Here is a 15,490-nt window from a genome sequence, read left to right on the forward strand (position 1 = left end):
CATATTTCATGTCAATCTTATGTTTCAGAATCTAATGCTTATGTTTTAGAATGTCACATATTTAGTAATGTCACACTTATATTTCAGAATACCACACATGAGATGGATATGTCATATGGTATCATAGGAAGTCTGTTTAGAAGTGGTAAGTCAAACTTTAAAAGCTACACACAAAAAGTGGACACATTATGTGAATATACTGTCATTATTAAAACTGGCAGTTTTTTTTTTTAAAGAAAGTACCAGATTTACTTGACCTGTAATAAGGAACGCAGATACCTATACATAATTAGTATGTTATTTTATTTCAATCAAACATATTTAGTAGGAATTTTATAGATTTTAATATATGTCTGCAATAAAAATATTTTACTCAAAGATGAGCATAGTGTTTCTTTAACCTGTTTTGCCATTGTTATTCTTATATTATGATATTGTTACATTATACATAAGTTGCGATACAGCTTTTTTTAATGATGATTTTATATGGGATAATTGTGATGTTTATGTTAACTGAACAAATTGGCAAAATGTCTGACTTTATTTCTGTATTAATGAAAGTGAGCAGTTCTGCACCATAATAAATTATAAAGACCTTTGACATGTAATATGGCCATGCAAAACAGTTGTATGCTATATTACCATTTAACACTGGGACATATAACCTGTCAAAAGTCTTAATTACCAATATTCTGAAGGATAAATGGTGTGGAATGGGAACATTATGATTTATTGTATCATGCATTATATTTTCTTCCATATATTCTAATGTTTGATGAATTATTTATATAACATGTACATAAACAAATCCCATTGTTTCATTAGTATCATGATTGAAGTATAATGAATATGTTAATTTTTTTCATTTGGAAAATAATATAGTTTGTATATATCATAGCCTCTAGATTTATAACAAATCTATACAAAAAAAGCAAAGCTCATGATTTAAAAGATTATTTCATCACATTTATTATTACAAAGTTGACACAGCTGTTATCATAAGAAAATATTTGTTTTCAACACCATAGCATTTTGAATGCTTTATTTTCATGATTTTATCCTGTTCTGAACATGTTTATCTTTACATAAAGCTTGTTATTTACATTTGATCCTGAATGTAATATTTGCATCCTATAATAACAAAACAGTTTGGTATTTGGAATACCTGTTCTATTAACATTTTACCCATGAATGGCTTTTTTTCTAACCTTTGACCTTTAACCCGTGTGCAGGGAGTCGGTTCTGGGACCCTGATGTGGAGATTTATGGTAAGAGAGAATGCCAGCACACCTGCTTGAGTCTGATTCTTGCATTGTCCGATCTTTGCGTTTGTCCGGGCCTTGCATTTTTCTGAGTCTTGCAATAATCCGAGCTTTGCATTTGTTCAAGCAATGTTTGTCCCAGCCCTGTAGTTGGCCGATCCTTGCATTTGTCAGATCCATGCATTTGTCAGATTCTTGCATTTGTTCCAGCCTTGTATTTGTTAGAGCATATGTTTATTTAAATGTATGCCTGTCTGAAGTATGATATAATGGCTGTACATATTGTATTTGTAGTTGGGTTACCCAGATTAGTGTCACTTAATGCATACAGGATTAATTTATAATCAAGAATTATTGCTAGTTGGAATAGAGGTCCCCGTGGAATAAAACAACCCATGAAAATCTTATGTATTGGTGTACACTTCCTGAATTATTCATTTATATTAATCTAACACATGCAACACATATAAGTGGTTTCATGCTTTTTTAATGGTTTTACTTTATTTTCAATAATTTAACTTTATTTTCAATGGTTTTACTTTATATTTGATGATTTTACTTTATTTTCAATGGTTTTACTTTAAATGCTTTTTGCAGCATAACACCTTGCTATCTTTCTGGTTTTGTCATCAAAATAATTATAATAATGATGATGTCACTATTTTACTATTGAAAAGTAAGGTTTTTTTTTTATATTTCAACATATGAAAAGTGCTTGCAATTGTCACTGAATTTTTCACATTTGATATTTATTTGATAAATGTGATAAAAGCTTTTCTTTGACATTCAAATATCTGTATAGTGATGATACAGTAAATTTTAGTTTGATATTTTCACTGTACACTGTGATGATATTAATATGTATTTCACTGTGATATTTCTGAAATCTTTTAATAAGCATGTATTATTTATAATAATAACCAGGATATATTGCTAGTTAGTGCATGTAATACTGTTAAAGGAGACATCTTTAAACAGGTCATTTTGAAATAGTAAGCATTGTTTTGTTAGTATATAATTATCTCTCAAATATGAATAATATTAATAACATAACATTGGAGAAAAAAATGGGAAAAAAATAGGATTTTGTTATTTATAGAGTAGATTGACATGTGACTGCATTTAAAATTGAAAAATAAATTCATTTTGTTCTACAGTGATATTGCATTTTGTCACTTCATGTTTATGGAATGATATTGCATTGTGTTATATCATCATTGTTAGTCCCCTACCGGTTTACCGGAGGGGACTTTAGGTTTACCCTCCGTCCGTCTGTCCGTCTGTCCGTCCGTCCGTCCGTCAGTCCGTCTGTCCGTCCGTCAGTCCGTCCGTCCACAAAACTGGATCCCGCGATAACACAAAAAGTACTGAAAATATTTTAATGAAACTTGATATATGGATAGATGGCAGTATGGAGATTATGCACGTCTTTTTCTTTTCTTCCTATGTTGAAAATTCTGGTTGCTATGGCAACAAATAGACTGAAAATATGGCAAATTTTACACATAACCTGGATCCCGCAATAACGCAAAAAGTACTGAAAATATTTTTATGAAACTTGATATATGGATAGATGGCAGTATGGAGATTATGCACGTCTTTTTCTTTTCTTCCTATGTTGAAAATTCTGGTTGCTATGGCAACAAATAGACTGAAAATATGGCAAATTTTACACATAACCTGGATCCAGTGATAACACAAAAAGTACTGAAAATATGTTTATGAAACTTGACATATGGGTATATGGCAGTATGGAAATTATGCACATCCTTTTCTTATCTTCCTATGTTGAAAATTCTGGTTGCTATGGCAACAAATAGACTGAATTTCAAGATTTCTGATTCTAGTTTTTAAGTTTTTTCACTATAAGTTCTTTATTTCTTAAGGTATTTTCTTCAAACTTTAAATATAAGTTGCTTGTAATCAACCACATCATATGTGACAAGGTTTACAACTCTAGCACAAAATTTATCAGAATTACCTCCCTTGAACTTAAAATTTTCATGAAAAAAACATTGTTTTTTTTTAATAACTTCTTTTTCTGAATGTATCTACTTCAAACTTCATATAAATGTTTCTTATTATCACTCAACATTTGTGAGTGTTCAATACTCTAGCAAGACTATTTCCAGAATTATGCCCCTTTTGAACTTGGATTTTTTTTTTGAGAAATTGGTAATTTTTACTCCAACTTCTTCAATCATGATAGGATTTTAAAAATGTTATATTTTGATAACAGGGATGTTTAAAAAAATAACTTTAGAGTGTCCTTCAGTCCATCTGTCTGTACATAAAAACTGTTTCCTGTGATCACTTTTAAAGAACTTTTTCAACAAATTTACTTAAAATAGGAACATAAGTGAATGGCCAATGGCCCTTCAGAATGTTGCTTGGGCTCTTACCGGTAGGGGACTTATGGATTGCTTGCAATACTATGATAATTGCTTGTTTTACATGGAATGATTTTGCACTATGCTATATTTCATCAATGATATTTCATTGTGCTATATTTCATAATCATTTTACATAAAATGATATTGCATTGTGTTATATCATTATTGTTTTACATAGAATGATATTGCATTATGCTATATTTTCATCATTGTTTTACATGAAATGATATTTCATTGTTCTATATTTCATAATCATTTTACATAAAATGATATTGAATTGTGTTATTTCATCATCATTTTGCATGAAATGATTTTGAATTATTCTTTTTCATCATCATTTTACATGAAATGATATTGAATTGTGTTATTTCATCATCATTTTTATATGAAATGATATTGCATTGTGATATCATCATTTTACATGAAAATCATGTTACATGAAATGATTTTAAATTGTTCTTTTTCATCATCATTTTACATGAAATGATATTGAATTGTATTATTATATCCCCTTTTTGAATTAAATGATTTTGAATTGTTCTATTTCATCATCATTTTCATGAAATGATATTGAATTGTGTTATTTCATCACCATTTTACATAAAATGGTTGTGAATTGTTCTATTTCATCATCATTTTACATAAAATGATATTGAATTGTGTATTATATATATTAATTATATATGGCATTGTATACCAAGTATCAAGTCAATCAGAATTCAAGAAATTTTGTTTGCATTATTATAAGAAACAATATTGCACAAAGATTTTGCTTCAGGTTATTTCCACATCATATAATTTGCAATATTTTTGCACTAAGTAGCTTGCTTAACATATTTTATAAAGTGGTAATGCATAGTGTCATTTTTACAGCAGCTTATATGAAATGTTATTGCACATTATGATTTTAGTATTATTTCTACAACAGATTTTATTATTTAAATTAGAAACCTTAATACTTTGTTCTGCTTTTTCCTCCATGATTAATTTGAAGTCATTTCGCAATTTATTATTTTTCCGCATTAAATGATGATCTTCATTAGTTGTTGTTTAGATTATACTTAGTAAAACTGTATTGCATCATGCTATATTCACATCATAGTACATGTATTTATAAATTATTTTGTATAGTTTAAGTAATTAATTGGTTGATTGATAATGCTCTTACATCAATGACATATTGTATACAGCATTTGTTACTACAATAGATCTGCTTTTGTTCTAAAATATTAAGGATTTCTTACAGTATTTACCTGATGAACAAATGTTAGAATGGAACCAACCATCTCTCAGCAAAGACCTTATTGTTGAATATTGGTCTTCCAAGACAAGTTTGACTGTATAGAAGGAAAGGAGTGAAATGACCTAATTATGAAATGGATTCATCCACTATTACCTATTACTAGTTCCACCACAAGAATGACCACATACAAATGTACATTGTATATAAGTACACAACATGAATATTAAACTTTATTTTTAAAATGGTTTTCTTTTGATTTAGTTTATTATTTGCACCAAATGAAATATTTATATTTATTTCAGGATCTCGGCAGACGTTTTTCGCATCACAGGTGATGAGATACGCAGATTTATACGCAGCCTCGTTCCTCAATCTCCTTCACTATCCCTTCAGTTACGTGTTCAGAGCCCCTGCAATGCTGGTATGTACTAATTTCTGTATTCATGTAAAATCATGATATTTTGTGATATTTTCATGTGTACTGATTCATTCAATTAATGCTTTTAATTGTTTATAACTTCTTTTCTAAAAAGAATTTTCATCTTTTTAATGTTGGCATTATATCACTTTAAAAAGGCCAAAACATAAAAAGCAATGTATTAAGCTAACCATCTCTGCTTACGTTGTGAGTAATTGGTTAATAAGGCTATTCTTACATGAGAAAATGTTCATTGAACTTACTGTCAGTCTATTTCTTGTTATGTTTGATGTTTCAGATGGTGTTAAATATTGTGTAGTTGATTGTTATCTTTTACTGTCAAGTTTAATGCATTATTTCATGACATATTTTACAGATGCCCCATGAATCAACTGTTGGACACGAAGATGTTTTGCCACACAATGACATTATTGCATCACGATCACGAACCAGTAATGACAATTCGCCTATTCTCTCTCCAATTGTCACGGGTAAACGACACCCGCTGGAGCGGACAGAGCCGATAAAGGAAAGTGTGCGGAGATACGCAGACACACCACGTCAGTTCACGCAGGTTCAGGACGATGACAGCGACGGGTCTAAAGATAGCGACAGAGAGGGGAAAGAATTGACTCCACCAAATGAAAGCCAGGAACCAGAATCAGTGTTCACATAGTGTAAAAAAATGTTGAACTTATCGATAGAAAAAATAAGGTTGTGTTGTTAAGAACAAAATTTAAGAAATTTTTATGAATGTATGAACATAACTATATGATACAATATCATGTCATGGGTGAATGGATAGAGAATAGGTTGCATGTTTTTGAATGGTAAACTAATTCAATTCACCAAAGATTTTTACAATACAAGATTTGTTCTTTATTGATTACAGAATAATACTTTGTAGATAGATTGATAGAAATTAACACATAATTCATATATAAGAAATTAACATCATCATTTAGTTAATGTTATGTGAAATGTGTTTATGTTGGGAACATTATTCTGTCAACAATCATAATCAACATTTAACTTAATCTCATCTTAACCAATCATCTGCAGTTTAATAATACATCTATAACAAGACCTTTATATCTTTACAAACTCTATAAAGTAATTCTAGTTAAGGAATTTATACCTGAAATTCCTAAAACTGCTAATTGACTCTTTCAAATTTCAAAGCAAGGCTAGTCTATTACACAGAATAAGCAGGGTAAAGCTTAAAGTTTCATTCCATAACTCCATGTGGAATTTTGTATAAATATATACAGCTTACTAACTAGATTGTTTGATTTATTTGCTTGTACTTGCATAATTATTCATACACTTAAAAATGCTTTCTTTAATTATTATTTCCTACAAATAAAAGACAATTGATACATCAAAGAAAGCAAATTCCTACAATTAAGAAAATAATTCTTACTTCAAAAATAACATAATTTGAACACTTCAAAAATTATTTCCACTCTTTAAAAATTAATTCCAACAAATAAATATTATGTAACAAACCTAATTTCTACTTATATTTATACATGTATGTATATTACATAAGAATTTATTTTTTTCAGGTATTTTTGAAATTCTATGTAATTTAAATGAATATTCATGTAACATTACTGATAGAACTTAAGAAATGTACATGTGAGGAGTATTCCCCTTAAAAAATATTTTTTATGTAAAATTTGAGGACCATATATTAATCAAGCAATTGATATATGTAAAAGGGAAGGTTTTAACTGAGTGCAACAATTACACATATTTTGTAATAAGTATGGAATGCCACTAAATGGTATAGCACTTTTGATGTTTTAGATTTAAGAACATGTATTATAATAATTTGATCATATCATAATAAATGTGTTCACTGTTTTAGATTACATTTCTAAAAAATTTGTCTTAGCAATAAAACATGTCGTAATGAATCATCCCTGTCAACATAATACGATTAAGGACAATATTGAAATTTTCTACAAGTAACAACAATAATAACTTGTCTATGTAACCATGTAAGATTCAGGTTAACCAGCTTATCAATGCATTCTGACCTTACTACTGTCAAGTTAATTAACACCAAAACCCATTCAAATAAGAATGGACTGTTCCATATTCCAAAAGGGGAAAGTCTATTTATAAGAGTTATGGGAGGGTTAAGATATATGTTATATGTGGTATGTAAACTTTGTGCAATGTGATATTAGATTATATGTTCACATATCAGGAAATACACTGCTGTTATTGTTAAATGTTTGCATTTAAACCCTTAACCTGCTACATTTCTTAAAACTTTTCCAGATTCCGTTTTGGAGTTATCCAGCTTCTATTGTTAGAGCTATCCAGCTATTATTTTTAGAGTTATCCAGCTTCTTTTTTGGAGTTTTCCAGCTTTTTTTAGAGTTGTCCAGCTTCTATTTTGGAGTTGTCCAGTCTTTTTTCTTTTTTGGTGTTGTCCAGCATCCATTGTTGGAGTTGTCCAACATCCATTGTTGGAGTTGTCCAGCTTCTTTTTTTGAATTGTCCAGCTTTCATTTTTGGAGTTGTGTAGCTTTCATTATTGGAGTTGTCCAGCTTCTATTTTTGGAGTTGTCCAGCTTCTTTTTTTGGAGTTGTTCAGCTTCCATTTTGGAGTTCTCAATTGGTATCAAGATGAAAATTGAAGTGAAAATGAAGTTGGTCAGCCTACAGTATAAATCTTGGTCAGTCTGCACAGATGTCTAGGCTAGTCTGATGCTATACTGGTGGCAAAGGCTGGTCACCTTTGGTTCTAGCAGGTTGAGGGTTAAATGCTTACATTATAAGACATTTTTGTTATGGCTTTATTTTTCTATTGTTTAAGATAAATCAGTATTGTTGCTGTTAGTATGGGGCCAGTAATTCATTATTTCTTATATCATCACTCAGCAAGGCTTTGTGCCATAGTGTTTGTTTCTTTGTTTCCGTTGCAGAAATAACAAAAATGCAGTTCATTACTAACTAAAGCAAAACTGAACAAATGTCTGTTTCTAGTTTTCCTTTTTAGGATTTTTTTATTGCTTTGGAAAACAGTACTAATGTGAATTACTAAGAAAATAGCTATATAAACATATTGGTACTTTAATTGCTGATTAATAAGGGAAAAGTTGAAGTACATCTACTTTCATGTAAAAAAATTTTCAGGTAGGATATTGGAAACAGGCATTTGTCAAAACATGCTTTATCCGTCAAATGTTTGTTTTCATTTGCATAACATTATATTTTTTTATTCTACCTAATTGCCATAGCCTAACTGTATTATCTCCCTGCTATAAGTTAACCATATGTAATAATATATCATCCAATAAAATCTGCAGTTTCTTTTTATAGATATCTACCTACTGATAATATGTGTTAATAACTTTTTGAAATGAATATAACATTACATGTACCTGGTGGTCAATTTAAGCATATGTACATTGATGTGATTTTAAAACTATGATACACAAAAGATAAATATAACAGAACTGTCATGTTTTTCACAGAATCAATATTTTATTGTCTTATTTATACATGGCATACTTTTTGACCTTTTAATTTCTGTTACACATAATGTTACAAATATGTATATGTTAGTTCAGCCTTGAAGTGTTCCCATATAAAATCAGGAATCTGTATGTGGCATTATTTTGGTATGAATTATGCTTGTTGTGTTCTTGTATTCAATTATTGTTGTTTTAGTTACCTCCCTTGTTCCTAATTGATCAGATTAATTATATGGATGTATCATGTGATGTGGCCTGTTAACCAGTCAGAATTTTGGTCTTGACTTGCCAATGAAAATGCTTTGTCCTGTGTAGCCAATGAAAATGCTTGTTCTTTATTAAATAATAGAAATGCTTTCTCAATATTAAAAAATGAAAATGCCCTGTACTGTGTTAGCGAATGAAATTGCTCATCAGATATGAACCAATAAATATGACTGTACTTTATGAACCTGTGTACCAATGAAAATGCCTGTTCTATATGAACCAATAAAAATATCTGTCAGAGACATCAAATGAAAATGTCTGTTTTATGCCTTTGCATGTATTGCTTTAGCAATTATGACTAATGCTTAAAATTGTTTCAGTGTTTAAGCTGTCAACTTCTCAGTCTTACATATAATACCAGCAATGTTAAGTACTGTACTTTGATTTATAAAAGCTGAATTCAGCAATGAATTTTAGAAATGTTTAATGTACATCAGTCTTGTAAAAGTTATTTTGCGCAGGGTAAACATGTATAAAGCATGTTACCAAACTTTGTTAAAACTTCTTAGATGTGTTTTAATATATTTGTACTAGCCAGATAATCAAGCCAAAAAGGTGTCAAATTTGTTTGTTGAACTTTTCATTTTAAATGATGTCACTATTACATAGGGTTGTTCACATTATATGTTATATATTAATACATGTGTTTTATAAAATCATACAAAATCATACATTATGGGTTTATTGCATTGATAACAAGGGATCTCAAATGGTACATGGAATTCTTCCTGAATTTTTGTATGAATACTGGCACGAGGAAAAAAATGAACACAAAATTGGACAAGACTCTCATTTTAATGAACATCAAAATTATGACATCTGTGTGTCTGTTCTCAACTAATTCTTTATAACAGTTTAATATACCCACCACAGTATGAGACAAACATTTGTAACATAAGTTATTTCAAAGTCTATTTTATTTGCTACAGCATTAATGCGGGGAGAGATTTAAGTGCAAGTAAAAATTGTTGAAATTGACCGATACCCATTAAATTATGTTGTGTGTGTGTCTGTTCTCAATCCATGGATGTTAATTTATTATACCCTTCCGTGTGTCTGACAAGATTATGTTTACTTCTTAGTTCTAGTATTTTGATTTTCTATAACATTGAAAATATTTTTTAAAAACTTGAGGAACTCGTCACAATTTTAAACAGTTGGTTTCTGAGTTTCGGTATTTTGTTGTTAGGTTACAGTTACATATCATTGTATAGATAGAAAGATAGCATGGTAGAATTTATTTAAACTTTGCATGATCTTAGAATCTATGATAACAGAAGGCATTGTAAAGCAAAAATGAATGTGGGTCACCAAGTTGTTATCTGCTTATAAATTAAAAAAAAGGATTAACATTGCAGATCCAAATTTGATGAGATATTGTTTAATATTATGTAGGGGAAAGAAATTGCAAGAAAAATTTTAATATCCACCCAGTTTGTAATCTTAGCATGAATGTAAGCACCTTTACCGTTACCCTGACCTTAATAATGATACAGTATAACAAGGCACAGCCTATTGGCAATTATGGGAACAATAAATTTTGTCAGTATTTTCATTTGAATTCAGTTGAATTGAGTTTTTTTTACATCATTGTTGTATTGTGTAAACTTGTTCAAGATTTTGGTGGTGGGAAAAAGGAATATAGCCAGTTTTATGATGATGGTGATGATCATGTGTAAAGTTAAATGATTTTTGTTAGAGGTCATGGTTCATTAATTTTGATAAATATACATATTTATATAGGACATGATAATCGGATATGTAAATAATAATTAATTATCATTGTAGTTATCATTGTTGTTGTTGATTTAGTTGTTGTTTTTTGATGGTGTATGAATGTACTTTTTTTGTTATGAGTCAATCATAAATTTATACTTGTATTAAAATTATTTTTAACATGTATTAATTGATAGAGTCACAAATATTTGGCTGGGTGGTTAACATGTCAGACTAGTAATCTAAAGATCTCTATCCATGTGGGTTTAAACCCCATCAAGGGAGGGCCATTGTTTCCTTGAGCAAGAAACATTACACTCATTGCTTAGTGGTGATTGGTTCCAGGAACAGATTTGAGAGTTTGTCTGTGAGCTTTAAGCTTCCTCACGATCAAATTAAAACAAATTCTATATTTTAATTATAATGACTTCAAATGTTGCCATATATCTGGAATTCCATATTTTTATTTACTGTTTTAAATTATTCAACTCTTTTTTTTTTTAGCTCACCTGTCACTTTGTGACAGGGTGAGCTTTTGTGATCGCTTTTCGTCCGGCGTCCGTAAATTTTTACTTTAAATGACATCTCCTCATAAACCACTAAGCCAATTTCAACCAAACTTCACAGGAATGTTCCTTTGGTGGTCACCTTTGAAAATTGTTCAAAGAATTTAATTATACCCCCACCACAAAATGTGGGGGGGGCTATAATGGATTCGCTTTGTCGCGTCGGTCCGTCCGTCGGTCGGTCGGTCCGTCTCCATTTTTGTGTCCGCTCTATAACTCCTATACCAATTGAAGGATTTTCTTCAAACTTGGCTCAAATGTTCACCTCAACAAGGGGATGTGCAGAACCCATGTTGCCCATGTGTCAGCTCAAGGTCAAGGTCACAATTGAAGGTCAAATATCAAACAATCAAATATTACACAGTATGTCGTGTCCGCTCTGTAAGTCCTACACTAATTGAAAGATTTTCTTCAAACTTGGCTCAAATGTTCACCTCAACAAGAGGATGTGCAGAACCCATGTAGCCCATGTGTCAGCTGAAGGTCAAGGTCACAATTGAAGGTCAAATATCAAACAATCAAATATTACACAGTATGTCGTGTCCGCTCTGTAAGTCCTACACTAATTGAAGGATTTTCTTCAAACTTGGCTCAAATGTTCACCTCAACAAGGAGATGTGCAGAACCGATGTAACCCATGTGTCAGCTCAAGGTCAAGGTCACAATTGAAGGTCAAATATCAAACAATCAAATATAACACTGTATGTCGTGTCCGCTCTGTAAGTCCTACACTAATTGAAAGATTTTCTTCAATCTTGGCTCAAATGTTCACCTCAACAAGGGGATGTGCAGAACCCATGTCACCCTTTTGCCGGCTTAAGGTCAAGGTCACACTTGAAGGTCAAAAATTGACTTAGAAAATATTCTTAAATTTTAACATTTATTTGAATATTTCTGAATCTAGAAAAGGTATTTGCTTGAAACTTAAAATGTATTTGAAGTGTCACAGTTAAGATATGCTGGTCAAGTTTCATAACTCTGTTCTGCATTTTAACAAAGTTATGCCCCCTTTTAAGTCTTCAAATTTACATACAATCAAATATATAACAATATGTTGTGTCGGCTCTATAAATCCGATACTAATGGAAGAATTTTCTTCAAACTTTACTCAAATGTTCACCTCAACAAGGTTATGTGCAGAATCCATGTCACCTTTGTGCCTTCTAAAGGTCAAGGTCACACTTGAAGGTCAATAATTGACTTAGAAAATGTTCTTAAATTTTAACATGTACTTGAATAATTCTGAAACTAGCACAGGTATTTGCTTGAAACTTTAAGATATATGAGATGTCGCAAATAAGATATGCAGGTCAAGTTTCATTACTCTGTATTGCATTTTGACAAAGTTATGCCCCTTTTTAAGTCTTCAAATTTACATACAATCAATACTAGACAGTATTTTGTGTCCGCTCTATAAATTCTATACTAATGGAAGGATTTTCTTCAAACTTTACTCAAATGTTCACTCCAACTGGGTGATGTGCAAAACCCATGTAACCCGTGTGCCAGATTAAGGTCAAGGCCACACTTGAAGGTCAAAAATTGACTTAAAAATAAAATGTTTAGTACAAAGGGAAAATGAAAGGTTTTTTGTAACTGTTTCGAACATGATTTGATAATATATTTATACTATTACCTGTACTGTTAGTCTTTTTTTCACCAGAGATAATTTCTTTTTATGTATTTATGCCACACAAGTTATTGCCTTAACCACCTTTCCAAGTCCTCTTCTGTCAAGGACATTGGTGGGGGTATGAATCGCATTCAGCGATAGTTCTAGTTTCATGTAGAACTCTGGTTGCCATGGCAACCAAAAGAAAAATCTTTAATTATCTTCTTCTAAATAACCCAAAGAGCTAGAGCTTAGATATTTGGCATGAAACATCTTCTAGTGAGTGTTTACCAAGTTTGTTCAAATAAAAGCCCTGGGGTCAAAATTGGCCCCGCCCCAGGGGGTCATTGATTTTTCCTATATGCATATAGTTAAAACTTAGAAATCTTCTTTTAAAGAACCAAAAGAGCTAGAGCTAAGATATTCAGCATGGAACATGTTCTAATGGATGTCTACCAAGTTTGTTCAAATAAAAGCCCTGGGGTCAAAATTGGTCCCGCCCAGGGGGACATTGATTTTCTTTATATGTGTATAGCAAAAACTTAAAAATCTTCTTCGAAAAAACCTGAATAGCTAGAGTTTAGATATTAAGCATGAAACATCTTCTAGTAAGTGTCTACAAAGATTGTTCAAATAAAAGCCCTGGGGTCAAAACTGGCCCTGCCCCAGGGATGTCATTGTTTTTAAATATATGTGTAAAGAAAAAACTTTAAAAATCTTCTTTTAAAAAACACAACGAGCTAGACCTGAGATGTTTAGCATGAAATATCTTCTAATGGGTGTCTACCAAGTTTGTTCAAATAAAAGCCCTGGGGTTTAAACTGGCCCCGCTCCGGGGGGCCTATATACAGGTGAGCGACTTCAGGGCCATCATGGCCCTCTTGTTTAAACAATATGACTGGAAAATATTAAGCTTTTTTTTTTTTTTTTTTCAAAATGTCTCATATTTCCATTTGTTCAGAGATTAGTTCACTGTTATTAAGTAGAAAAGTCCAAAAAAGATGTAGGAGACAAGTTACATCTGTTGTCAAGGTGATTGTTTCGTTGTATATACAGTTTGTCTCTTTTTGAATGTCCGGTGAACAATCAACCCTGTAGTATTAACCATATTTCTCTCATGCTGCAGAGTGGTTTCAAAAAATTCTAAAAAGTATAGTGTATTATAAAATGATTTTTTATGCTCCCCGAAAAATTTCGGGGGAGCATATAGTCGTCGGGTTGTCCGTCCGTCTGTCCGTCCGTCAGTCCGTACGTACTTCCCGAATTCGTGTCCGGCCCATAACTTTGTTATTTGAAGTCGGATTTTAAAATTATTTCACAGAAATGATCACCATATTGAGACGATGTGTCGCGTGCAACATGTTGGTCGCTTCCTTGAAGGTCAAGGTCACAGCATGACCTTGCAGCAAAATCGCGTCCGGCCCATAACTTCCCTATTTGAAGTAAGATTTAAAAAGTATTTCACAGAAATGATCATAATATTAAGATGACATGTCATGCACAACATTTAAGTCGCTACCTTGAAGGTCAAGGTCACAGCATGACCTTGCAGCAAAATCGTGTCCGACCCATAACTTCCTTATTTGAAGTCAGATTTTTAAACTATTTCACAGAAATGATGACCATATTAAAATGGCGTGTCATGCGCAACATTTGGCTCGCTACCTTGAAGGTCAAGGTCACAGCATGACCTTGAAGCAAAACTGTGTCCGGCACATAACTTCATTATTTGAAGTCGGATTTTACAACTATTTCACAGAAATGATCGCCACAATGAGACATTGTGTCGCGCGCAACATTTGGGTCGCTACCTTGAAGGTCAAGGTCACAGTATGACCTTGCAGCAAAATTGTGTCCGGCCCATAACTTTGTTACTGGAAGTCGGATTTAACAACTATTTCACAGAGATGATCACCATATTGAATCGACGTGTCGCATGCAACATTTAGGTCACTACGTTGAAGGTCAAGGTCACAGCATGACCTTGCAGCAAAATAATGTCAGGGGCATAACTTTGTTATTTGAAATCGGATTTTACAACTATTTCACAAAAATGATCACCATATTTAGACAATGTGTCGTGCACAATATTTGGGTTGTTTTTACACTTTGAACTTTGTCTGTGACATAACTCTGACTCAACAAGAGGTATACCTTCCTGTGTCCAAAACCTATTCGGGGAGCATCACCCGGTTCAACCGGCTCTTGTTTTATATTTTTTTTTAAGTTTCAGTTTTCATTTCTTGATTTTGTATGTATTTTAAGATCATTTGCATAGACATGTTTTACTTTAGTTTCTGTATTATTAAGATGTTTGACCTTTTATTTTCTTGTAACAGGTTTATATACAACAACAGGTCTAGTCTTTTTTAACTTTGATAATGGTTTTATAATAACGGGATAGTTTTATTTATTTTAAATCAGTTTCATTCTGTCTTTAATGTTTTTATATGTCTGCCATATGTTAAGGGTAGATTTAACATATTCCTATAATCTTTGTTATATAACAATTATAAGAT

The 15,490-nt window shown here is 31.5% G+C and overlaps 1 protein-coding gene across 2 annotated transcripts in view; it reads left to right on the plus strand.

Annotated features, from left to right (window-relative positions):
• Nucleotides 1-13,901, plus strand: part of LOC132731416 (cytosolic purine 5'-nucleotidase-like) — a 94,022-nt gene extending 80,121 nt beyond the window's left edge. Inside the window, exons 17-20 of one of the 2 annotated variants that reach the window (XM_060717632.1) lie at nucleotides 88-145; nucleotides 1,233-1,268; nucleotides 5,201-5,319; nucleotides 5,693-13,901. In XM_060717632.1, coding sequence (XP_060573615.1) covers nucleotides 88-145; nucleotides 1,233-1,268; nucleotides 5,201-5,319; nucleotides 5,693-5,992 — 513 coding nt within the window. In that variant the 3' untranslated portion in view covers nucleotides 5,993-13,901. The remainder of the gene's footprint in view (nucleotides 1-87; nucleotides 146-1,232; nucleotides 1,269-5,200; nucleotides 5,320-5,692) is intronic. The other variant, XM_060717701.1, reaches the window with a different exon arrangement.
• The last annotated feature ends 1,589 nt before the right edge of the window (nucleotides 13,902-15,490 follow it).

The sequence above is a fragment of the Ruditapes philippinarum genome, unplaced genomic scaffold (assembly GCF_026571515.1).
Source record: "Ruditapes philippinarum isolate M1 unplaced genomic scaffold, ASM2657151v2 ctg5_1_1_1_1, whole genome shotgun sequence".
Lineage (NCBI taxonomy): Eukaryota > Metazoa > Mollusca > Bivalvia > Venerida > Veneridae > Ruditapes > Ruditapes philippinarum.